The sequence below is a fragment of the Mixophyes fleayi genome, chromosome 11 (assembly GCF_038048845.1).
Source record: "Mixophyes fleayi isolate aMixFle1 chromosome 11, aMixFle1.hap1, whole genome shotgun sequence".
In the NCBI taxonomy this organism is placed as follows: Eukaryota; Metazoa; Chordata; class Amphibia; order Anura; family Limnodynastidae; genus Mixophyes; species Mixophyes fleayi.
The window spans coordinates 37,201,058-37,227,860 of record NC_134412.1 but is presented as its reverse complement, the minus strand read 5'-3'; the positions used below and the strand labels follow the sequence as shown (position 1 = coordinate 37,227,860).

At 42.1% G+C, this 26,803-nt stretch overlaps 1 protein-coding gene across 4 annotated transcripts in view; it reads right to left on the bottom strand.

The window, feature by feature from the left end:
* Positions 1-1,890: 1,890 nt before the first annotated feature.
* Positions 1,891-26,803, bottom strand: part of LOC142106704 (sulfotransferase 2B1-like) — a 38,552-nt gene continuing 13,639 nt past the window's right edge. For all 4 annotated transcript variants that reach the window (XM_075189688.1, XM_075189689.1, XM_075189690.1 and 1 more), the window contains exons 3-7: positions 22,691-22,899; positions 16,186-16,312; positions 13,676-13,770; positions 9,043-9,223; positions 1,891-2,296 (exon numbers count right to left, since the gene is read on the bottom strand). In XM_075189688.1, the coding sequence (XP_075045789.1) occupies positions 2,196-2,296; positions 9,043-9,223; positions 13,676-13,770; positions 16,186-16,312; positions 22,691-22,899 (713 nt within the window). In that variant the 3' untranslated portion in view covers positions 1,891-2,195. The remainder of the gene's footprint in view (positions 2,297-9,042; positions 9,224-13,675; positions 13,771-16,185; positions 16,313-22,690; positions 22,900-26,803) is intronic.

The following is a 26,803-nucleotide window of genomic DNA, read 5'->3' as shown; positions in this document are numbered from 1 at the left end:
GGAATACTTGGCATTTAATCAAACTAATCAAAACTGCACTGTGGGTTAGCAGATTAAAGTATTACATTACATCTTTTAGTTAGCCTAAATTTGCACTTCAACCAATGTAATAAAAATATTGAAGCACACAAAACATTATAAATCTAATAAACAGTCCTGATAACCCTTCACTATCATAATTACTGTTCTGTGAATTAAGCTAAATTGAGCAGTATTCAGTACTCAAAGTTTGAATGAAAAGAAAAGATGTTTTTAGGTTGCACTTTAAAGTGATATTTCACTGTTTCGATCATGCACATTTTCATGTGTATTTGCAAAGATAAGCAAAGACCGCTTTTCTGTGGGTCAGTGGTAAGGACAATGAAGTAGAGATGCAATGCGTTCAGTGGACAATTAGGTATCTTTGAGCACATAAAAGAAACAAGCGAGATTTTATTGAGTTATTGCTAAACTACCAGACGGTTCTGGTAAAGCCACTCCACTGACAGCCGGGCCCCCTCCCATGCCACTGTTATAATCTCAGTCAAGTGATGGTGTGACTGGACATCACACTCATCTTCTTGCCACCGCTGCTGCACGGTGAGGCAAGGATGGATTGCTTTGACTGCAACCAATCTCATTCTGAAATGTGTCACCAGTGACAGTTTGAAGGTCTCTCAAGGAGTCTGTGAGTTTAATTGTGGAAAAGTTTGTGGGGTATGTGGGGAGATCTGATGGCATGCAAGTGATGTGGGAATGTCTGATGGGCATGTGTGGTGATCTGGGCAGCATGTGGGAGGTTTCCTGGGCATGTAAAGGACACATAGAGAGGTCTGATGAACATGTTAGGGGCATGTGGGAAGGTCTGGTGGCATGTGTGGAGATCTGATGGACAGGTAGGACTGATGGGCATCTGGAGAAGTCTGATGGGATGAGGAGGTCTAATGAGCGTGTGGGGGAGTTTTGTAGTACATGAGGGATCTTAGAGCTTGTTTGAGTCTGATTGTATGTAGGTGTATTTTGTCAATGCGGGAACCTGAGTGGCATGTCATAGAATTTTGAAGAAAGTAAGGGGGATGTGGAGGCATTTTGGGATGACCGATGTAATTTTAAGGCTGTTTTTTCATTCTCAAAATTAAGGATAATTTGTGATTTATTAGAAGGTTGGTTGTATTTATTATATATTATGTGATCTGTGTTATGTACTGTGTTCACATATTTCTCTGCTTTTCAGAATTTGTGTACATTTTTCAAACAGGCCCAAACATTCCAGGATCAGAAATCAGCAGGTTGTGAATGCTGCAATACCAGGTAGGTGAGAACACAGTCCACCAACAGGGGAGGGGCATAGTATGCACTTACTTAGTGTGCCATTACTCCATCAGTGTGCCATGGTTCCACCTATGTCCATCAGAACTAGGGAGATGGTGGTAAATTGTGTATGTGTGTGTGTGTGTATGGGTTGGGGGGGAGACTGTCTTTTACATTTGTACTGGGCCTCTCTTATTCTAATGACATCACCTATTCTAATGATTTAGAAATGTGGTGTCTAGCTCCACAGAAGGTACTGAGATAAATAAGGGAAAGTGGGAATAACAGTCCTCTCATGTACAAATTAGGTGGGTGTCTCTTTGTTACTTTAAACCAGGAGCTGAACTGTGTAGTTTATAAGGAGACAGCTGCTACAAGTCCAGGAAGACCTAATCCATTCTGCCTGATTCAATAGGTCAGAATATAATTATTCTGGCTTCATGTCACAGAGGAAGTCCAAGAAGAATTACCACCACCTATGTTAATATGAGGGTGCAAAGCAAATGCTAGGAGTGAGGTCCAAAGGAGGACAAACACTTAATAAACAATTAGTCTATTAGTAAATGTTTATTATTATAAAACACTACCCAGAAAAAAAATTAAACCATAACTTTTACACCTTTTTATATATTTTGTATAAGAATTTAATATAGACGCTAAAATGTACAAATTGTTTTATAAAAGATTTTTAAGATTAATTCTATGAGAAAGACATGCTTAAAAATATTCTGTAATTGTGTGTGTCTTCATAACATTTCGTTCTACAATACATTTTATATATCAATAAGCAAGTGATATTTCAATGCAGAATATGTGTGTGACAGTATTCCCAAGTTTTTTGTCATTTCATACTGTTCCAATGAGCAGAAGAAACTTCTTGAGAATTGGTTATTTTCATCAGATTTTTAGAATAGAAAATTGATGTCTTTCATACAATCCTTGTAAATCTTTTCAAACTCTTCTTCTTGAGCAGGAGTAAAGTGATGCTTATAATCTCCAGAGACACCTGGTGAGAGAATGTCTTTGAGTGAATGTGTAAGCATTTTTAAAGTTCATATTGTACAAAAGATATTGATGATGTTCTATACTTTACTGTAAAACAGTTGTACATGTACTGCAGAGTATTACAAAAATATGTATCATTATTCTCAATGAAGAAAAATATCTGACCTAGGAGTGATTTGTATTGTGGTATGTTTAAAAAAAATACCTTATGTGGAGAGTTCCTTTATAGAATTTTCTCCTAAACAAATATTATTTTATAGAATATGGAGCTTATTTACCACCATTTTAAGGACATAATTCATCTTTGAATGCAATGTGAACGTAACTTGCTTTACTTGCAAGCACCTACGCCTGTATTCAAGTACAAGCGGATCTCATTTTCATTTAAATATGGGTATAAGTACACTCTGGCTATACGTTACTTACTGTAAGCAGACAGACACAACACATTGCAGGATACACACATGTATATGTGCAATATTAAGTCCCATCAGAATGCATGAAACATTTTTTTAATAAAATTAATTAACAACTATTAATACTATAATGTTAAAATCATTATTACAAATACATGTAAAAATATTTTTTAGATGATATACATCATTCACGATGTTCTTAATGCTTATTGCACATAAAATGCATTTTTATAGTTTCTCTTACTTGAAAACACATGTTCTGGCATGCATACTTGTCAGTCTTCACTATCAGTCGGCACTTGTATCTGATCAGTAGCTGGTGCAAGTGATACAGCTAAATACAGCTAAAAAACACAATCCTAAGAGATGCCCATAGCTTGAATTAGACGAAATGCGCTCAATCTCAGCAGTGCACATTGTCTATGTGTGTCAACCCCTTCCCACCCTCGTTCATCTGATATTACCTAGAACATCCAGATTCATCCTCATGCATTACATCATCTGTATACACCTAGAACATCAAGCTTTATCCTCGTCTATCACATAATCTGATCAGGATGAGAGCATAAATCTGATATGCTGAAATAGAATATTGGATGTCAGGACCCAAAATAAATCTTTGCATGAATACCTAAATTAACCTGATCTTCAATTCAGATAAAGGTGTGACCAAATGAGCCCAGGAGGAGATAATTGATTTAGGTAAACCCTGTGTGAAGAGACCAGCTTTAGATATGCAGATCACAGACATCCATTGTATTTGATCATGTATTTCCCTAGCTAATGGACTTCCTTCCAATAGATAGTGTAAACACAAACTAACTCCTGGGTGTAAACTGGAGAACCATACGCCTAGAGGAGATCCTGGTAGACAGCAGGTGAAAGCCTATACAGGTATATAGAAATGTGAACTTGAAAGGAAATTAATTAATTTTTCATATTTTGGGAAATCTGGATGCCACTCTGTACTGAGGGACAAAAAACACACAAGGGTCTTGAAATATAGATACCAACTACACAGGGAACAGCTATAGGCACATGTATTTCAGGATGAGATTGGATATTGTTGTAATTCCATTATGTTTGGTACTTAAACGTACGGGAGATTATGACCGGTTTATTGAGGGGGGTGTTATTTCTCTGAGATATATCTGTGAAGAATTACCAACAGGTCAAAATTTAGGAATAGTTTGACCAAACCTGAGGTAACACCCAGGGGACATTTCCGCCCCCACATTAGCATTCACGCTGCCCCTGTGAATGCCGTCCCATTTGAGTTTGCTTTGAAGGACTGTCCATCTTTCCTGCCTGCCCCAGGCATACAGATTATTATTTGTAAGTAATGCTCTGTACTTTCATCCCATTTGTTTTATAACTGTTTGCAAGTTTTTATTTGTATGTCAAATCTTTATTCGTTATTTTTGTAATCTGTATGCCCTGTACCTTTTGTATATTAAATCTAAAATTTAATAAGTTGCGTCCTTGATACTCTAAAGAATCCATAGCCTTTTTAGAAGAGATCGCTCGACCAGGTTAACCATTGGAATGCCAGTGTGTGATTTGTTGATACATTTGATTAACAAGCTGTGTGTGCTTGTATGTACATTTGTGTAACAGTCTGGAGGTGTGAAGAGTTAACCCTGTGTGTGCTGGTGTGAGTCTTGCAAGTTTGTGGAACTAGAAGCCTGTGTGCCAGTGTGGGACAGTATATTGGGGTCCTATTGCCCGTACCCAATAGGTGGTGGCTGTACCTTAAAGTGTCTGGGGGTGTGAGAGCGCTGTGTTTGGGGGCGATTCCGTAGGTCTAGAACCTGTGTTATAGGTGAGAGAGACTGCAGGCTGAAATCGTGTGTGACCTCATACAGCAAACACCCCAAAGTCACGGCAGCTGAGAGCGTGTTCGTGACAAATTGGTGGCATAGCGGTGGGATGATTTAATTTCTTAAGAGTATTGAGTGCATGGTTTAAGCAATTAACCCTTGCACTTATAAACTGATTGTAACCTTGCGAGGAATACAATAGTTTTACAAGGACAAAGCTCAGAGCGTATTATTTTTAAAGACATACGTGCAAAGCAGTTCCCTCCCCTTCTCTCTTGTTTTTCTTTTCTATCTTTTATTTTGCAAAGTGGCTGCAAGGATGGCAGCTGCTTACAAGAAAAAATCCAAAGAAGTTTTAATTGCCCTGTGTGAGCAGCGAGGTCTCGACTGGACGGATAAAACTAAAAAGGAGCTGGTTTGCGCATTATTGGAGGATGATGCAAAGAAGCAATGTGATATGGAACCTGAGCTGGGGACCAAGACAGAACCAGAGGATCAAGGTGTGGATAATGTCACTGAATCAGAGGATCCAAGTAGGTACATTTTCATAAATCCATAGAATCCACTTACCATGATGAGTATGGCAGAGCTAATTGAAGAAGGTCAGCCGCGAGGTTTCTCCTGCCACAACAAGACACACTGGGAGATCCTTGAACACCTCGACTGGAAACAGGAAAGCCCGATCCATCCTTTCAGCGAGTATCGTATGATGGTTCTTATTCCGGGCTACAAGATGAGTCTTGTGGAACAGCTGCACTGCCAGAGGAATGTTTTGACTATGCTCAAGAAGAGGTATATTTCCGGGGTGGGCTTCATACCCCATTCTGGCTAGATCAGTGTCGCCGGGTGGCTGACGAAAGGCAGCATCTGCAGCAGCTTCTTTCACAAGCTGGAGCAGCAATCGCCCAGCCTATAGGGGTGGCCCACGAGGGAAATGTGCCCCTACCAGCTACAGATAACATGGAATATGCTACCGAGATTTTGCATCCAGAGGCCCCATTTACTCTGCTGGGGGAAGCTGATGATGCTAGCAGCATACTACCAGAGGCTGCACAGAATTTGCTATTGGAGGAGGCTGATTTTAAAGAGGACATAATTGTTGAGAAGACTATTTCTGGGGGAGAAATGGAAGTGCCTGAAGATATTCCCACAAATGTTTTAGTAGTTACTGATCTTGGATGGTTACATTCTCAGTATGTTCCTGCAAATGTTGTTCCTACTATCTCTAATTCTGTTACACCGTGTGACTCAGCCCAGGTAGTATGGGATAATGCTGAACCTGTCAATGATGTGAATGTTCTGTGATCATTTTGCATCTGGTACTGTGCTAGTGAAATGTGATGATGAGAAGCTGATAGGTGACAGTGTTAACTCTAGCAATTATGATGATCTATGGGAAGAATCCGAGGTAATAGGGGGTAATTTGGAAACCCCTACTAGTGTAATGTGTAAGGAAGTTAATGCCTCACATGTCACTGTGTTAAAATCAGCTGAGATACCAATGTTTTTTCTTTCCAGGTGCCAGGATGTGATAAGGAAAGAGAATGTCTTATTGTATCTAATGACTATAAAGAGGATAATGTCAATAGCAGTATTGCGTTAGAATCCAAACCTGTTTTTACACTGACATCTTGTCATGGGATAGGGATAGCGGACATTGTTATTGCAGATATTGGCATTAATACGGGTCTAGATATTATGCTTACTAGAAATGTGACAGATGACCATGTGATTAATTCTGTTGTGTTAGAGAAAGACAATGTTTCTACCCAGGTAATATGCTCAGAAGATGCTGTACAAGGTAACTGGGAGGGCGGGCAGAGTGAAGATGTGTATTCTGTGCCTGAACCAGCTGCACACAGAGCGGTTGAGCATGAGGATGAGACACATAGTCGTGACCAACGGGAAGTAGCGAGGGACAGCAATCCTTACATTGCTGCTGGGACCTGTAGTTTGAATGTTCACCACTTAGATCTACATCTGAGTTTTAACCATTCATCTGAGTTGTCTATAGAGACAGGGGGGTCAGTTGCTAGCCCACACTCACTTAGCCAGCCGCCTAATGGCTTAGAGGAGATAGATGAGGGGCCCAAACTCCCTGTTACTCTACACCCCCAGATAGATGAGTCCATGGGGGAGGGGAGTGTCCTGTTCCCTAGCCCCCAAGATAAGAATTGCATAGTGTGTCCCACTGACAGGGAATGTTGTAACTGGGGAGCAGGGCAGAGTGGAAGTAGGTATTCTGCTGTGCCAAACTTAAGGGGTTCCCACTTAGATGTGTTTCTAGGGGAAGGAGGCGTTCTTTCAGGCAGCCCCCACAAGGAGACTCAGACAGTGAGCAACACAGAGAGGGTAGCTGAGGGGCCTAGCAACCCTGCTACTGTATGTCCCCACCTAGAAGGGCAGGGTCAGGAATCCCAGGCCATTTTTCCCTCAGGCTTTAACTTAGAGGACATGAGAATTAGAGACAAAGTGCACACTGTAACAGGGTTGGTACATGAGAACATGATGCAGGCCCAGACAAGCCAGAAGCAGTGGTATGATCCCCCTGCCAGGATGATAGAGAGAAATTTTCATGATAATCGGTTGAAGGCTCATAATGACAGTGATGCGTGTGCCCTAACAGTCTGTAGATTGCCAGATGAGGGGAAGGACTTGCCAGTGGATCTAGTAGCTGCAGTGCAAGAGATAGGACCCCTTAAGAATACAGAGGTTAGCCCAGAGATATGTAAGTATCAGGAGGCCCAGCCACATGAGGTAATTAAATCCTTCTTAACCCATCCCACCAGAGACCCTAGTGAGAGCCAGCTAGCAGCTATTACAGTGGACCCAGGGGGAAATTAGATGAGATGATCTTGGGCACTGACCTGTCAGTCAATGCCCATGCCATCTCTTGAAGGGGGGAGATGTCAGGGTGAGATAATAAATCTCATATGCTGAAATAGAATATTGGATGTCAGGACCCAAAATAAATCTTTGCATGAATACCTAAATTAATCTGATCTTCAATTCAGATAAAGGTGTGACCAAATGAGCCCAGGAGGAGATAATTGAGTTAGGTAAACCCTGTGTGAAGAGACCAGCTTTAGATATGCAGATCACAGACATCCATTGTATTTGATCATGTATTTCCTTAGCTAATGGACTTCCTTTCAATAGATAGTGTAAATAACTCCCGGGTGTAAATTGGAGAACCATACGCCTAGAGGAGATCCTGGTAGACAGCAGGTGAAAGCCTATACAGGTATATAGAAATGTGAACTTGAAAGGAAATTAATTAATTTTTCATATTTTGGGAAATCTGGATGCCACTCTGTACTGAGGGGCAAAAAACACACAAGGGTCTTGAAATATAGATACCAACTACACAGGGAACAGCCATAGGCACATGTATTTCAGGATGAGATTGGATATTGTTGTAATTCCATTATGTTTGGTATTTAAACGTGCGGGAGATTATGACCGGTTTATTGAGGGGGGTGTTATTTCTCTGAGATATATCTGTGAGGAATTACCAACAGGTCAAAATTTAGGAATAGTTTGACCAAACCTGAGGTAACACCCAGGGGACATTTCCGCCTCCACATTAGCATTCACGCTGCCCCTGTGAATGCCGTCCCATTTGAGTTTGCTTAAAAACCTGTGTCTGGAGGGACAAATTGTCAGCTTCTTGGGGAATCAATCTAATTGAAGGACTGTCCATCTTTCCTGCCTGCCCCAGGCATACAGATTATTATTTGTAAGTAATGCTCTGTACTTTCATCCCATTTGTTTTATAACTGTTCGCAAGTTTTTATTTGTATGTCAAATCTTTATTCGCTATTTTTGTTATCTGTATGCCCTGTACCTTTTGTATATTAAATCTAAAATTTAATAAGTTGCGTCCTTGATACTCTAAAGAACAGGGGCGGATCTAGAAAACTACCGTACCTGGGGCGATTTAGGGGGGGGTGATTTAGGCCACGCCCCTTTCTAACAGTTTAGGCTGCCGACGGCTGCACAGTATGTGCAGGTCCGTCCAGCCGTGACAGTGTGCTGCCCGGCTGCTCTGATTGTGTTTCAGAGCAGCAGGGCAGCACACTGTCCCTGCCTGTCACGGCTGGACGGACCTGCACATACTGTGCAGCCGTCGGCAGCAAGTGTCTGCTAGGGGGGGCGATCGCAAACTGTGTGTGCTTGTATGTACATTTGTGTAACAGTCTGGAGGTGTGAAGAGTTAACCCTGTGTGTGCTGGTGTGAGTCTTGCAAGTTTGTGGAACTAGAAGCCTGTGTGCCAGTGTGGGACAGTATATTGGGGTCCTATTGCCCGTACCCAATAGGTGGTGGCTGTACTGTGAAGTGTCTGGGGGTGTGAGAGCGCTGTGTTTGGGGGCGATTCCATAGGTCTAGAACCTGTGTGATAGGTGAGAGAGACTGCAGGCTGAAATCGTGTGTGACCTCATACAGCAAACACCCCAAAGTCACGGCAGCTGAGAGCATGTTCGTGACAATTGCCAATCACATACTCTACCTTTTCTGTGAAATGTTCCAGTATCCTTTTTAAAGATGCTGTCAGGCACTGCAGAGTAGTTGGACATGTTGTTTTCCTTCATAGCTTTAAAAGAGGAATGTTCTACGACAGAATCTATGGCAGCGTCATCCAAATCTTTCCCAAGAAATTTGCAAATTTTAATCACATTAGCTCTCACATCCTAGTGGAACAAGCAAATGTGTTATGTGGATTGAAACTAATAGTAAAGTTTTATATGTAGTAGCCATAATATTTATCAATGTTAAAACAATGAGGGCACAATATAAGTGGCATCACAACAGCAATGTAATTATCATATTATCATTCAATTGAACAATGCCTTCAGAATAATGTAAAAGCATCCTCTTTTGCTGGAAAATACTGAGGTAGAATGAAGCGTTGATTCAATTTTTACTATATTAATTTATGAATAACATGTTGGGCCTGAGTAATTAAGGAGAACAAAGAAAAAAAGGAGTAAGTTTGCTGCTGGACAAAACCATGTTACAATGCAATGGGTGCAAATTAGTTTATTATTTTGCACTTAAGAAAAATACTTCCTGATTTTTTATGTAGCACACAAATACTTGACAGCTTATTTTACACTAAAATTTAAAGTTGATCTAGGACATGCCCTACCCCAACTATAAATCTGTCATCGTATTTTAAATTTACCACCCTTCCAATGTATCATGGTTTTGCCAAGGTTCAAACTTACTCCTTTTTTTGCTTTGCTCTTCTCAATGACTCAGGCCTGACATGTTTTATTTTCTTTGCATTCCCTACTAAGATATGGATCAACAATGAGGGATGCTAGTCATACCCGATGAATACAAAAATGTAGATGTGTTTGTGGTCAATTTTGTGATCTACATTCTTGTTGAATGAGAGCATGGTCATGCAGACATATCATCTCTGCAGTATTATCTGGATATTATGTTTTGTGTCTGACATTTGGACTTGTTTAGCAATTTGTCTTCTGCAAATTTAGTACAAAACTATAGTATAATACTATGAAGATACCTGGTTCCCAAATCACTTAGACATGGTATTAGAGGAAAAATAGAAGTATGATATATTCTGCAGAACAGGATTAAATACATCATGGCCCCTCAACGATAGCAGGTCCAACAGGTGAGCAAATCAGTTCAAATAAATCCAGTTGGATAGGTTCCACAGCACTTCTCTGGCAGAGCATCACATCTTGGCCAATGTCAGTCACATACATGTCCAGCTTCCAGGGTAGCCTCTTTATTCACCTCATAATCCTACCTTGGGAACTGCCTGCCCAGGGGAGCTGCAAAAGGTCTCAATTAGTGGGCTTCTCACACTATCCAGCCCCCTCCCCTCCCTTCCCAGGTGTCTCCCCACAGGTGACCCCTGCTGGGTTCGGCTCCTGGCTGTCTGTAGAGCTCACTAGTGGACAATAGGGAGCAAACAGAAATAACAATAGTTGCTTTATTCACTCAAATCCTGAGTGTTCCTTGTGGATGTGGAATTTAACCCCTGGAGTACTTTTCCAAGGAGATGTTATGGTTCCAACACTGATACTTCCTGATAACAACATGGCTAAAAAGTGCAGTTCAGATATGGCTTAGATTAAGGGGTTGTAACACCATACACCATGCCCGTTGCTTTACATTCCTTCCTCCTCTTTTTAGTCCATGTAGCCCATGGTGAGAGAGACTGGCTGGACAGCTCCAGGGGCGCGACAAGGCTTGGAGTCTGGTTCCTGCTGACGGGTTAGTTATATCCAAGACAGAGTGAACCACAGCAAGTAAATAGTATTATATAGCCTGTGTAAAGGTAAAGGAGATTTATTACCCCAGAGTTGGTTGTAGCTGAATTCCTATTGATGGTAATTTTTTCTCCTTAATTCCGATATTATCTCTTACAAAATGATTAATTTTTACTGTATGTGATGGTAATGAGTACCAAAAGATACAATAAACGTGAAAATGGTATCTGGTAATTTCCAATGTTTGTATAAGTAAATTGTCTAAAAACAAGCGAATTGTTCCAAATCAACAGTTCTCCTGTTCTGCTGTATTGGCATCCTCTAGCTTTGTTCCGATCCCTAGGAATTTCTTACTTCTGAGTGTATGTCAAAGTTGATAGTGTCTTTATTGTTTTTTTGTGCGTTCTACTGCGCTATTTCTGGATACCAATGTCTCTGAGCAATCAGTCTTTGAATGTGTCATTCTTACAAGTGTAAAACTGCCTTTGTGTAGAGTAAAGTTGTTACAAACTGTCCTTTATTCAATGTGTTTCAGCTGATTTACAGCTTTCCTCAGGGATGAATGCAGGATCAGTATGGACGGTGACACTTATTAGAGGCATATGGTGTCATTGTTCTCTTCTCGTTGGTCTTCTGTATCCACCAATAATCTTGAGGACTTGGATCATGTGGTTGCCTGTATTTGATCTCCACTAACTTATATTTGCATTTTGTAGAGATTGAATCAAAGTGCCCTCAGTCATGTAGTTTGTATTACTTGTATAATAATGAAGTTGAATAAAGGCAATATCTAGAATCCTCTTTTAATGGGTTATGTAATCAGAAATGGCAAGCTTTTTTGAAAAGAGCATCTATATTATCTTCCCATTTGATGGTGTAGATGGGAACTTTGGAGTTTGTATGAATATGTCACAAGGTCAAGAAAGCCATGCTCTGTTAGGTATCTTTCAGATAATCTGTATGTATCCTCCTTTGATTGTGGCATAGTACACAGCGAAATATCCACAGGAGCTGTCCATATTGAATCAGCAATTGTGACAGGTCCTTATTAACCCCTCAGGGTGTTAGTGCTAGACCTGGGGGTCCCTACATGATGGAGCTGCAGGATAGTGTGGATTATGTAGTTCCCACTTGGTGGATTGTAATATACATTTTTTGGTGCGTGGAAGTATCCTTGGATTAATCATATGCATGATTGCTTATTGATGGTATGACCTTGTTGTCTATATTGCGTCCTCTCAGGTGCATGGTTTTTAATGTGAATATCCATTTGAGCTCCTCATTGTTTATTATGTTTATGTAGTCCCCCTTCTTCAGTTCCTTTACACTTCCGAAATTGCTAGAAATTTGAGCCCTCTCAGGTCACATGCATGCTTTTCTTTAAAGTGATTTAATAAGTTGTGCTTCTCCATTCCTTTATGTATATTCCTCAGGTGTTCTTAATTTTAGAGGATTTATCGTTCTCCCCAATTATTGTGAACCACATGGGCATACCATGATGTATATTACACTGCTGCTGTCATATGTCAAACTATCATTGATTTTGTAATTTTGTTTGGTTTGTTGGGAGTTGAATTCTTTGGTGGGTTTTGTGCTCTTAAAATTGAGTGTCCGACAATTTAAACAGCTTCCACAGTGATAGAACCCCCTCCCCCTTGTAGTGGTAGAAACTAGGGTAGATTGCATGATCAAATGTATTTTGAAATGATTCTTAACTGGTTTGGTTTAAAGGTCAGGTGCACAATACCTCCACTTAAGCATACATGAATTTGCATAATTTTATAATATTAGTTAGATATTCTGAAGCTAAGAAATCCTTAAGTACCTCTTATATCTATAAAAGTAAAAATCATATTTCAAATGCCACTCATTTAGAGTTGGAATCTTAAGCTTCTACCAATCATTAAATTCCAGCACCTCTTTGAGGCCCTCTGAAATCAATGTCTCTAACTTAAAAAACAATGAGTCTTTCACTTGGCACAGATTGGGGTACCTGATACCTATCCATTTATGTTATTATTCACTAATTAAAATCCTAGCAATCTCAAATATTGTGACAGAGCTTCAGAGAAAAGTCTTTCCATGCTATATGTCTGAAAACTAGCAAGAATATGGTGTCTATGTTTTCTAAATTGCTGTATGCAATTGATGCAATATGTAATATTTAATAGAAAAAATAACATTGGGTACTAATTTGTTTGTTGAGAAAATCAGGCTAAACCAGACAAAACACATCAGAGGTGGTACACATTTCCAGATGGAAATCTTGCAGTCTTTATTACACCATGTCTAACTATTAGAAGCAACCCACTAGGTGGCCACCAATGGAAAATTACATCTTGCTTCAGTGTCATGTGGGTTTGCTTGGGAAGCTGTACATTGATTACTTCACTGAACTAACAGTTTCTGTGGACAAGCATCACTTACACTACTAACAGCCAATTCTCTTTTTGGTGCTTGATATTGGATATTAACTGTTTTATTATTTAAACATTGCGTAAGTGCATTTGTCAGGACTCAGAACATAGACTGACTCAACTCCTAATTGCTGGGACAGTCGGTTTAGAGTTCCCATTAATATCTGTTACTTACTTTGTGCCACATCTCTCGCAACAACTAAGCATTAATTATTGCAATGTTTCCTGTGTCTGGGATGAGAATGTATTTTAATTCTATGGTTTGAATTTTATTGAATGAACCTTTTTATGTGATTCAAGCAAATAAACACATTTTTAATGAACTGGTTTGAAAAATAATTTGTTCTGCCATAATGAATTAAACACCAATAGAATTCTGGGGTTTACAATTGTAATGCATGATTCCAGTGCTGTTATTTTGCTATGACATGTTACTTGGTTGAAATAGTAATAACGATCATATGTAAAAAGTACATACCTTTGTCATGTCATCATATGACAAAAGTAAGAAGTTTGGGTTGTCCTTCATTGTTAGCCATCCTTTAACATGGTCAAACCATCCAGCAAAAGGAGCTAAATAAATACATTAAAATATATTTAATATAAAACCAAACCAAATGTATTTGCTTTTCATGTACAGTCAGTTGGTTCATAAATTGTTTTTCCAATTCTTTGGGATTTGCATACCAATCTCAGACTATCTCTCTGGGAAAATGGGGAAATCCCTGGTGGGCACCACTGTATACATGCTTCACCTCTACCCTATTTTATAACTACTCTACACTATTTTGAACCAAGACAGCTGAGCTTAACCAAACAAAAGTGAGTTAGTGGTATGAAGGGGAGTTAGTCAAGTGCTAGTCACATCCTCCATAGACTGGCCCCATTACCTTCATTGACACATCATTTTGTGGGCCCCTGTGTTCCCTGCTATACCCCTCATACCCCAGTCTGGCACTATTACACACAGGTGACCCTTATTGTTTATTAAGCTCTGAACCCAGAAAAAACACAGGGAAGATGGAATCTCAGAGATGATTGATCACTAAGCAGGCACTGGAATTTTTTTCTTACAAAATGTATGATGGACCATGGTGAAATAAATAATAAATCAAGTGCTAATTTTCCCAAGTGATGTATCACACTTGCTTTAATTGACAAACCTGGGCTCCCAATCCCCTTTTTTTGATCCAAAGTGATCAATTACCCTTACAAGAATTTCTGTCTACATCCAGTCCAGTGATTAGTAAATAGAACAGAAAATGACAGACTCAAAACTGCAAGTGTGTGTCTACCTTTAATATCCAGTACTGATGGGTTAGAAGAGTCTTTGCCTCTCCTTTCCAAGTAAGTACAAAACTCAGAAGCCAGGTGTATTTCTTACACCATAGCAGCTTGAAAACAATCGGGGGGTCTGGGTCAATGTTTTAGTAATATTTTCAAATAATTTAAAACATAGGATTGATGGTTTAGCTAACATCATTAAAGCACGTCATCTACACGTTTTGTTAGCAAAGTTCACCGGCAACCAATAATGTTCTATGACTAAATAATACTCATAGTACTTATTTTATTATTATTATTTTATTTATAAGGCACCACAGAAGGTCGGCAGCGCCATACCTTACATACTTTACTTAGTTTTACATGGTATTCTGCTGATAAGGCCAATTAAAAGTAATCAAGTTTAGGTTGTTCTGTGGGCACTGTTTAGTTAGTGACAAAATCATGGGAATTCAATAATACTTTTGCTGGTATAATGTGTAATTTAATTTATGCTGTCATACGTGGCTGATGCTCAAGAGATAAACCTCTGACAGATTAGCATGAATGCTAAGAAGTCGAGATGGTAGAGCTATGACTCTTCAGCACCAACCTCCTGCCTCTATGCCTGTGGCATTGCCCAGGTAAGCAGTTTAGCATAATGGGCACTCTAAAATACAGCCTCTATTCTGGATGAATTGATGGAAGAAGAAACCCCATACTAATGCCCAAACCATTCTTTACAGTTGTAAATCAAAACCATGTTCCCCCCTGGTGACACTTATACACTGGGATTGAAAAACAACGCTAGCTAAAAGCATACACAAAACTCTGAACTTTGACCTCACTTTTAACAAAGTGTTAGAAGAGTGTTCTCAAAACTTCCCTGTAGCATAGTGTACCAAGTACATAGGGCTCTATGTACCAGCATGGAGACATAGTTCTTTATTTTTGGAGCAAAACAGCACGATATGTAATATTTAACTATTACATATTATGTAACTCTGCTCCAAGACAGTGCAGAACTGACCTCCATCACCTCAGAGGTGACAGAGGACTTTGATGCACAGAGGAGGGGAGAATGACACCTCAAATCTGCCCTCAGTGGACGTTCACACAAAACAGTCAAGAGGAGGCAAATATGGAGGAAATAACAAAAATGCACCACTCTTTCCACCATATTTGCCTAAATACATAGACCTCTTAATGAGTGTTAGCAATCCATTGTATTTCACTGAGCGTTAACGCTTTTAAATTCTTCAGGCAATGTCAAAATTCATGCAAAGCGGAGGCATGCCAGAAAGTGTGCAAATACGGGTCAATTTGCTAATATACTTTTTTTCATCATTAGTGTCAAAACAGGTTTAATAGACCTTAATATAAACAATTAAATGCTTTAAATGTACACCCATGTGTACAAGACCTAATTAATCTGAATGAGTTTAAACTTTGGTTTGCTGGATACTTTCTACATTTCAGTCACTGCATAATATGATATACGTAGCTAAGTTTAGGGTAACCTGGAGTGCATCCTTTGATATGTTTACATTTTAAATGAACTGCCAGTGATGAACGTGGAGAACTAATATAGTGACTATATTTTTGGCTTATTTCCCAGCATTCTGGTGACTGATATTTGTGCTGAAATGGTGAAAGTGTCTTTTGCATTATTAGCATTTTTTGTAAAATCAGGTTCATTCTAAATGTCTAATGTGCAATACTCACTGTCTTTGCTTAAAAACATAGAGAGATATTCCTGGAAGTCTTCCTTGCATTTCAAGAGCAGAGCAAATAAGGAGAAGTAATAGAGGGACACACAAACATCTTTAGGATTACGGACTGTGTAAATCACCTAAGAAGCAAGACATGAAAGGAATCTTCATTTATTAAATAAGCATACATGAAGAGCAAGCAAACCCATTGTTGTGATTTAAAGTATACCTACAACCTTCAGACTGAAAGGTAGCACATTTATAGAGACAGCAGATACTAGGCACTCAACTTCAATTTCTGGAAGTCGCTGTGCTCTATTTCAGTGTTTCTTAAACGTGGTGCTTGGGACCCCTAACAGTCCATGTTTTTCTTATCTCCTTGCTTTAGCACAGGTGTATTCATTACTGACTGACACATTGTAACAGATCCACAAGTGGTATAATTATATTCCTGGTCACCTGGAAAACATGCAAACTTAGGGGTCCTGAGGACTGGGTTTGAGAAACACTCCTCTATTCATTGACTGCAGGAGGGATCGCAATGTGACACCAATCACCAGCATTTCCTCCTGCAGCCACTATACTAGCAGCTCAATCAATGGCCCAAGTATACACATTCACACTGTAAACCAATGTATTGCTAATACAGTGCTTATAAAAGGAAAAGATGATTTGTGTGACATCACACTACTTCCTACCACCTCCTGGTTGCCTACTATCTAGACACACCCACATATCGTACAAAAAAGGAGAAGCTTGGTAGTCAATCAAACTTGGGCTTCTATGTCGGAACTTCATCATAATTTTGAACCGTTTCGTCCGCTCTTTTTTGAGTACTTCCAGGTTTGACACTTCGCCATATCTATGCCCCCCCAGGAGGTTATCCGGGCCCCGACCTCCTTTGAGTATATGTGTCTACATTCCCCTCTCACTAAAGGGATGATCTCCCAGATCTATAATTGGCTCATAGACTATACTTTTGATACTCCAGGCCGACATGAGCGGGAATGGGAAAATGACCTGGGACCTCCTCCAGACGACTCATGCTAGGACGAGATCAGGGAGGGGATTGCCATGAGCTAGATCTCTAAATTAATTAAGGAAACTGCTTACAAAGTGTACTATAGGTGGTACTACACTCCTGATAAGCTGTCTCGAATGTTTCCTACGGCCACTCCGAGTTGCTGGCAGGAATGTGGCCAGAGAGGCACGATGCTACATATATGGTGGACCTGCCCTCGCATAGTTCCTTTCTGGAACATGGTTCTTACACTCATAAACTCTGTGTCAGAACAACAGATAAATAAGGACCCCTGGTCATTCCTTCTATCTCACCCTATACCTGATGAGAGCGCACCTTCTAATAAGCTTATCTCCCATATCTTGGCAGCAGCTAAATCCCTAATAGCAAAACACTGGAAAGACCCTAAGGCTTCCTCTATGCAGGAGTTACGGTCCTACATAGGACATGTCGCAGGCATGGAGAGTATAACGTACTACCTTCATGATAAATCACATAATTTCGATAGGGTGTGGGCCCCGTGTTATTTACTATTATTATTATTATTATTATTATTATTATCATTTATTTGTTAGGCGCCACAAGGTATCCGCAGCGCTGCACACAGTACTAACAGTAGACTATACAGGGTGAAACCATACAGAACAATGAACAAAAAGTACCAATACTTCAGAAACTCCGGCCAGTCATATGCAGTAAAGACGGAGCAGAAGAACGGGTATGGAGACAGGAGGGGAGGGGGCCCTGCTCATACGAGCTTACATCCTAAGGGAGGGTAAACAGACCAGGCACAAGAGGAGCCAGTTGAGGCAAGAGGAGAGAAGGGAGGACGAGCTAAAGGGAGGAGATGGGGGTTAAGTTGATGGTTGGTAGGCTTTGAGGAAGAGGTGAGTTTTGAGTGCACATTTGAAGGAGCACAGAGTAGGAGAGAGACGGATGGAATGAGGGAGGTCGTTCCAGAGAAGGGGGGCTGCACGGGAAAAGTCTTGGATTCTTTCTGGAGTGGGAAGAGGTGATAAGAGTGGAGGAGAGGTGGCAGAGTTTTAAAAGGATTCTGTAGGGGAAGGGAAGCCAGTGTAAGGCAAGGCAGAGATGGGAGGCAGAGGAGAAGCGGCGTGTGAGGAAGATGAGTCTTGCGGCCGCATTGAGTATAGAGCAGAGGGGGAGAGACGGGAGTGGGGGAGGCCAGTGAGGAGGAGGTTACAATATTCGAGGCAAGATGATGAGTGCGTGGATGATAGTTTTGGTGGCATCCTGAGAGAGAAAAGGATGGATGCGGGCGATGTTGCATAGTTGGAAGCAACAGGCTTGGGCAAGGGAATGAATGTGGGGGGCAAAAGAAAGAGATGAGTCGAGGGTGACACCCAGGCAGCGAAGTTGGGTGGCAGAGGAGATGGTGGTGTTATTGACGACAATAGAGAGGTCATGGTGGGGATGGGAGTCTGGGCGGAGGAAAGACAATGAGTTCAGTTTTAGAGATATTGATTTTGAGAAAGCGCTCGGACATCCAGGAGGAGATGGCGGAGAGGCAGTCGAATACCCGAGCGAGGAGGGTGGAGTAAAGATCAGGAGAGGAGATATAGAGTTGAATGTCGTCAGCATAAAGGTGATACTGAAGACCGAAGGAGGAGATGAGAGCACCAAGGAAGGAAGTGAAGAGCAAAAAGAGTAGAGGGCCAAGAACAGAGCCCTGCGGGACTCCTACGGGGAGAGGGTAGGGGAATGAGGAAGAACCAGACGTGAATACAGAGAATGAGCGATTAGCGAGGTATGAGGCGAACCAGGCATGGACAAAACCAGAGGGGCCGAGAGAGAGAAGAGTTTGCAGCAGGAGGGGGTGGTCCACGGTGTCAAAGGCTGCAGAGAGGTCAAGGAGGATGAGTACTGAGAAGTGACCCTTGGATTTGGCTGATAGGAGATCATTAGTAACCTTGGCCAGGGCAGTTTCGGTAGAATGGAGGGGGCGGTAGCCAGATTGGATAGGGTCAAGGAGGGAATTGTCCGCGAGGTGCCTGCTTAGGCGACTGCAGACAATCCGCTCAAGTAATTTGGAGGCATAGGGGAGAAGAGACATAGGGTGATAATTAGCAAGAGAGGTGGGGTCAAGATTGGGTTTTTTGAGGATAGGAGAGATAAGAGCGTGTTTAAAAGAGGAGGGTACTACACCAGAGGAGAGTGATAGGTTGAAATGGTGTGCTAGGTAAGAGCAGGCCATTGGAGAGAGAGAGCGAAGGAGGTGGGAGGGGATGGGATCAAGAGGGCAGGTAGAGAGTGGAGAGGAAAGAATAAGGGAGCGAACTTCTTCACCGGTTGTAGGGCTGAAGGAGCACCAGAGTTGGTTGATGGGGGGAGGTGAAGCGATGAGGGTGGCGGGAGAAGGGGAGGAGGAGATGTTCAGTCTGATGGCCTCAATTTTGGAAGAGAAGAAAGTGGCGAAGTCAGAAGCGGAGAGGGAAGGCGGGACAGAGTGGGGGGGGAAGAGGAGGGAGCTGAAGGTGGCAAAGAGGCGGCGGGGATTGGAGGACTGAGAAGAAATGAGGGACTTAAAGAAGGATTGTTTAGCGAGGGAGAGGGCAGAGGAGAAAGAAGAGAGCATGAATTTAAAGTGGAGGAAGTCAGCCAGGGAGCGAGATTTCCTCTAGAGGCGTTCAGCAGGAGGAGAAGGAGGTTGGGTCAATAGCATCCAGGTTACGTCTAGTGAGGGTGGCTTTGGGCGAGGCATGAGCAGGGGAGGAGGATAGAGTGAAGGAGAGGAGGTGGTGGTCAGATAGTGAAAAGGGAGAGTTGGAGAAGTCAGAGAGATCACAGAGATGAGAGAAGACAAGGTCAAGGGAGTGACCAAGACAGTGGGTGGGGGAAGAGGTCCACTGAGTAAGGCCTAGGGAGGGGGAAAGGGCGAGAAGTTTAATGGTGGTTGGGTACAGAACAGTTGTCAATAGGGATATTAAAGTCGCCAAGTATGATGGAGGGAAGGTCAGAGGAAAGGTAGTGGGGGAGCCAGGCAGCGAAGTTGTCAAGGAAAAGGGAGGAGGGGCCTGGGGGATGGTAGATGACGGAGACACAGAGGTGGATGGGGGAGAAGAGACGGATGGAGTGTACTTCAAAGGAGGAGAAGGAGAGGGAAGGTAAAGTAGGAATGACACGAAAAGTGCAGTTAGGGGATAGGAGGAGGCCCACTCCGCCTCCTGGACGCTCGTCTGGTCTGGTGGAGTGGGTGAAGGAGAGGCCCCCGTAGGAGAGAGCGGTGGGTGAAACGGTATCAGAAGAAGTAAGCCAGGTTTCAGTGATGGCAAGAAGATTAAGAGAGTTGGAGATGAAGAGGTCATGGATGGAGGAAAGTTTTTTGCAGATGGACCTGGAGTTCTAGAGGGCACAAGAGAAAGGGAAGGAGGGAAGAGGGGAGATGCGGATGAGATTATCAGGGTTGATGGAGCGAGGGGGAGGGTGAGAGGTGGGGCAGTGAGAGTTGGGGAGAGAAAGGGGCTAGGGGAGAGGATGGGTATAGGAAAGGAGCTGGCGGCATGGTGAGAGACGGGGGGACTGGGAATGAGAGATGGGGCAAGATGAGGGTAAGGACAATTAACCCTGAGGTGAAGGCAGCAACGGGGGCCAGAAGTGGGCCAGAGTGGTCGAGTTAGATATGGGCTGACAAAGCAGAGTAAGACAAGAACAAAGGAAGGACTGCAGAGAACAATGAAGTGGAGCAAGAACAAAAGGCAGGGGGCAAACACAATTAAAAGTGCCGTAAAGATAAAATAAAATGGAAATAAATTAATTAAAGTGCAAATACAATTAAGGTAAAATACACTAAAGATCTCCCTCTCACTAAAGATAAAATGAAATGGAGATAAATTAATTAAAGTGCAAATACAATTAAGGTAAAATACAGATAAAATAAAATGGAGATAAATTAATTATAGTGCAAATACTATTAAGGTATAATACACTACAATAAGATAAAACTAAATTGAAGAAATATAAGTTAAAAGAACTTAAGGTAAATTTTGAAATGAAAAACACATGGTAGTAAATGTAATGGATGGCCGCAGAGAGCCTAAACCAGGAGGAACAGGAGAGTCCAGGGAGTCCAGAGATCAGGGTAGTCCACAGGTAGTCGCGGGAGCAGACCGGAGGGACCAGAGTTCAGGAACAGGTGTGGAGTTACGGTGGGTCACGGAGACAGTCCCAGGAAAAGATTCAGATCAGGAAAAAGTGAGGCAGGAGTTCCTGAGGGTCGCAGGGCAGGGAAGGCCCAGGGTCCAGGTGGGAGTCGGCAGCAGATGTCCAGGGAAGCAGACCAGACGGCGGGAGTCTGGGCTGCGGGAGACCAGAAGCAGGAGATCAGGCGGCTGGAGACCAGGCAGCAGATGTCCCGAGGAGAAGGCAGGCGGGAGACAGGCAGCAGGGGACACCAGGAAACCGTCCCGAGGAGATGGCAGGCGGAAGACAGGCAGCGGGCGTCCCGAGGAAATGACAGGCGGGAGACCGTCCTGAGGAGATGGCAGGCGGAAGACAGGCAGCAGGTGTCCCGAGGAGATGACAGGCGGGAGACCAGGCAGCAGAGGACACCAGGAGACCGTCCTGAGGAGATGGCAGGCGGGAGACAGGCAGCGGGCTTCCCGAGGAGATGGCAGGCGGGAGACCAGGCAGCAGAGATCACTAGGAGACTGTCCCGAGGAGTTGAGGTCGTGAGGAAATGTCAGGCAGAAGGAGCACTCCGGGAGTGGTTAGAGCCAGGCCAAGAGATGCTGGAGACCGAGGAGCGGATGAAGGACAGCTAGGCCGGAGCCGGGGGCTCGAGTAGAAGATCGCCGGAGGGAGCTCAGCTGGATGCGAGGCTACTGGAGGCAGCGGTGAGCAGAGGCAGGGAAATGGAGCAGTGCTGGGGCTACACCACTAGAATCAGGAGCCTAGGTTAAGCCCCAGTGTAGAGACCACACGGCACGTCCGTGCAGCATGGAAGCAGGAAGTAAAAGAAAGCCGTAGCTTCCTATCCAGTATGGCTCCCACTCCTGCAGATGGAATATAGATCTTGGGCCGCCTCCGGACCCCCCCGGGCTGGGTATGACGCGCTGCTGGTGAGTAATGTCTGTATGCTATTTCTCTTTTGGGTAGCCAATGTAACCGTGTGACTCAGCTTTTCCTAGCAATGTTCCAAGTTTGCATGCCTGTTTACTTATTAGCTATATTGTTAACAATACTTGTGCCTTTCCCCCTCCCCACCGATATAATAGTATAAAACATAGAGGAGACATCTTGAATATTAAGGTTTTTTATGTCAAAAGTGTTGATTGTATTTTTCCTGTTGTTTCCTCTTCAAATAAAGAGTTTTAAAAAAGAAAGGAGAAGCTAATAAAGTATGTTAGTGAATTATTAATTGCTATATACAAAATACATTTTTAGATAGTCAAATTCTATTACATTCACATAAAAATAATTTTTACTGTTTAGTAGATGAAGTTACAATTGAATACTTATGTACTTGTTTACTACAAACCTTAGCTTTTGTATTGTAGAATGTCTGTGGAAACAATTGTATAGGAAGATGAGTTGTGATTAGTCGGGGAGATGGTCTGTTTTCAAGTTTTTGTCGGCCTAAATGCTGCTCGAGCCAGGGAACACGATCCCAGCTATACATTGTTTTTGCTGGTGTTGGGTCTCCATTGCTATAAATTATGGTTAGGATTTCCTGTAACCATGTAGTGCCTATAATTGCAATAGACATATGTAAACATTCATGGGCGCATTTCAAACATAATAAGAAATAGAAATTGAAAAGTATTTTTTAAAACTGGGCAGGACTTGTGGATACATGTCTTAACAAGCAAAAAGTTTTTTATTTAAGTTGTCAGAGCTGTTTAATTTTTTACATTTCTGACATTTGTTTTCACTCTTTGTTAGTTCTTCAGTATGTCATTCTTTTACTACTGTACTCTGCCCGATGTCTCATGCAAAGTACATTTGATGTTTTTCTCCATGATTTTCAAATCTATAAATATAGCACAAAGTTAAGAATGCTTTCTTGTACATATAATTTAAGGATGGTCAATGGGGGTCGGTGTAATGTATTTTATAGAATAGACATTTTCAGGCTCTTGAACAATTAGATATTTATTTTTCTCTTTCATCCATTGGGTATAGAAGGGCAAAACAAGAGAATGGACACTTCTACATGTACCCCCATAAGCTGCAGTGACTTTTTTCAAAGTGCCTGCCAGTACTGTATGTTATTTCCATTTTTTTTAACTTATTTTACTTTATCATTCTAACTTCAGCAGCACCACCAGATTAACAGTAGCTGCGGGATACCTGGAGTTGGCTCAACAGGTACTTCACTCTGTATCTTCTCCTGCCAGAGAAGAAGTAAACTTGCACTCAGTTAATCTCATTTTATACATTGTGCCAGTTGTACAGCAATATAAATGCTCTATATGTATACAAAGCAAAAATTTGTTGTCAGTACTTGTCCTCACCACTGCAAATCTGTGTGTATCTAGCAAACTTCATATCTTGATAAAAACATTTAGGCCAGCTTTTCAGCATAACGGGTACCTCATTGTATGCAAGTGCAATCCTATACTGACGTATACGTCAAACACCAACTACACTCAATAAGGCCTTATATAGGCCTGCTGGACAGCAGCTAGGACAACATTAGACAGTATTTTGAAACAAAAAACAGAATAAATAAGCCCATGCTTGGTTAATTCCATATTATACAGTCATGGCCATAAGTTTTGAGAAGGACACAAATATTGTTTTCACAAGGTTTGCTGGAGTGTTTTTAGACCTTTTGTCAGATGTTGCTATGGTATACTGAAGTAAAATTACAAGGATTTCATAAGTGTCAAAGGCTTTAATTGACATTTACATTAAGTTTATGCAAAGAGTCAATATTTGCAGTGTTGACCCTTCTTTTTGAGGACCTCTGCAATTTGCCCTGGCATTCTGTCAATCAACTTCTGGGCCACATACTGACTGATGGCCGCCCATTCTTGCCTAATCAATGCTTGGAGTTTGTCAGAATTTGTGGGTTTTTGTTTGTCCACCCGCCTCCACCTGCCTGCTGCCATTCCTGAGTGAGCTCACTCACAATTTTGCCTAAGATTACAGCGATGAATAAAGAATGGTACCAAAACATCCTCCAAGAGCAACTTCTCCCATCCATCCAAGAACAGTTTGGTGACGAACAATGCCTTTTCCAGAATGATGGAGCACCTTGTCATAAGGCAAAAGTGATAACTAAGTGGCTCGGGATCAAAACATCAAAATTTTGGGTCAATGGTCAGGAAACTTCTCAGACCTTAATCCCACTGAGAACGTATGGTCAATCCTCAAGAGGCGGGTGGACAAACAAAAACTCACAAATTCTGACAAACTCCATGCATTGATTAAACAAGAATGGGCGGCCATCAGTCAGTATGTGGCACAGAAGTTGATTGACAGAATGCCAGGGCGAATTGCATAGGTCTTCAAAAAGAAGGGTCAACACTGCAAATATTGACTCTTTGCATAAACTTAATATAATTGTCAATAAAAGCCTCTGAAATACTTGTAATGTTATTTCAGTATACCACAGCAACATCTGACAATAAGGTCTAAAAACACAGAAGCAGCAACCTTTGTGAAAATCAATACATGTGTCATTCTCAAAGCTTTTGGCCACGACTGTACATTGTACCAGCTGCATGGAAATATAAATGCTATGTAAGCATGCAAAAAGAAAATATAGTTGTTGTTAAAGCTTGCCCCTACTACTCCAAATCTGTGTGTATCTAGCAAAATGAAGAAATGAGGCTGGCATGCAGTTTTAATCACAATATGAACTAGTACACCCTACTGCTGCCTACCCTCCTCCACCTAGGGACATGCCTACAGAGTAGACATGCTGTTTACCCCTGCAGGTATTGATGAGGAATCACATGCTCCCAGTGCCTTTGGGCACAAGGACCAGCAAAGGACTGAGCACTGAAAGTGCAGCTTCAAGGTCAGTAGCTCCTCTCTTCTCTTGGAGAATGGGACCAGAATCTTAGCTATAGGCACTGCCTACATGAGAGTAGTGGGTGCAGGGTTCCCAGTGCCAGAAGTTGGGTCTGGTGGGGGTTTCCTGTTATGGCAGCCCCTCACTAAACATAGAGAGGCAAAGGCAGCCATCCTTATGAGTGGCAGCCATCCCTTGATTCTTGGGCCCTGGGAAAGGCTCCTTTCCTTAACCAGCACCTCCTCTTTCCCACACAGCAGTCAGCAACGCCCACTCATTCTCCTCCCCTTCTACCTAATCCAACTGCATGGAAGTATTGTTTGAAGGGTGGGTGTTTTGTTTTGGATTTTCTCAATCTGCTCTGGACTCTGTCTGTTTTGCAGTTTCACATCTACCTTGGTATTGTGCACTTCAGCTCTCCTCTCGATCTTCCCATTCTTTTCTTTCATATCTGGTTCGGGGAGTATATTCAGAATGCTCTTAACCAGGGTCGTTCAGACTCCTTCCTTGCTGCACCTGGTTAGCCAGCTTGAGCTCAAGACCGTTCGTGCAGGTTGGTGCCAGTCTGGTTCAGTTTTACTCTTTTCTTTTAAAGGGTTATGGAATTCTCCTCCATGTTTAGACCATGGAATCCTCAGCTTCTGGTGGTTCTCTAGTTTTTGGAAGAATCAGACTCTGGGTTTTTCTCCCAGGAGGAAGAGGACTCGGGAAGCAGGGAGTGGAGAATTTCGGGCAAGCCATTAGGCAGACAGTAATTATTAAGGACAGTGGGGAAACGGTGTTTGCTGTCAATTTGCTGTTTAAGAGGCGGAAGAAACAGATTGTTTCATTCCCTTATTGCCCTTAGTTGGAGGACCATTTATGCAAAGTGTGAACCAAGTCTGATCATAGTTTTCAGGTCACCTGCAGGTTGCAGCCCTTACCCTAGTGCATACAGTGCTCCCATAGCTCGCCAATCCCATCACCACTCCAAATACGAATACTGCTAGCTGATAGCATGGATAGAAAAATTGAGGCCACACTTAACTTGGTTTACATGGGGTCATGGGCCTCCCTTAGACTCATCTTAGCTACATATTGGGACAATATGGCAGTTGAGATGTGATCAGTGCAATTGGCAGAGGGTTTGCAGTCTAGCAGTCGAAGATCAGATTTGCTAACTCTGGTGGGGCCTCTGAATATCTGGGGAATGCAGCCCTTGATGCTGGCCTCAAAGGGCTAGGATTTCAGCCTCAGCAGTCTTGGCACGCTGTGCACTCGGACTTAGGGCCTGGGTGGTGAACTTAGTGGCTAAAAGGACTACCCTTTCCTGGGGAGGTCTTGTTCGGTCCTGAACTGCACAAGGTTATATCCCTGGCCACAGCAAGATAGTTATTTTACCCTGTTAATTCCCCATACATAGAGGTTTTGTTCATTTGTTTTGAGAATTCGGCCAGTTATTGTCATGTTACTGATTAACTTTGGGGAGAAAAGTCACCTCTTAAAGTTCTATGTGACAGTACTCTGCTAACAAAAGGTGAAGGTGCAAGTGTTGTGTTTTACAGAACATCCATGTTTAATTGAGGTCATTCTTCTGAAAGCACATCTTTAAAAAAGAAAAAGTGATTATAGATCTCAGTTTCAAAAGCA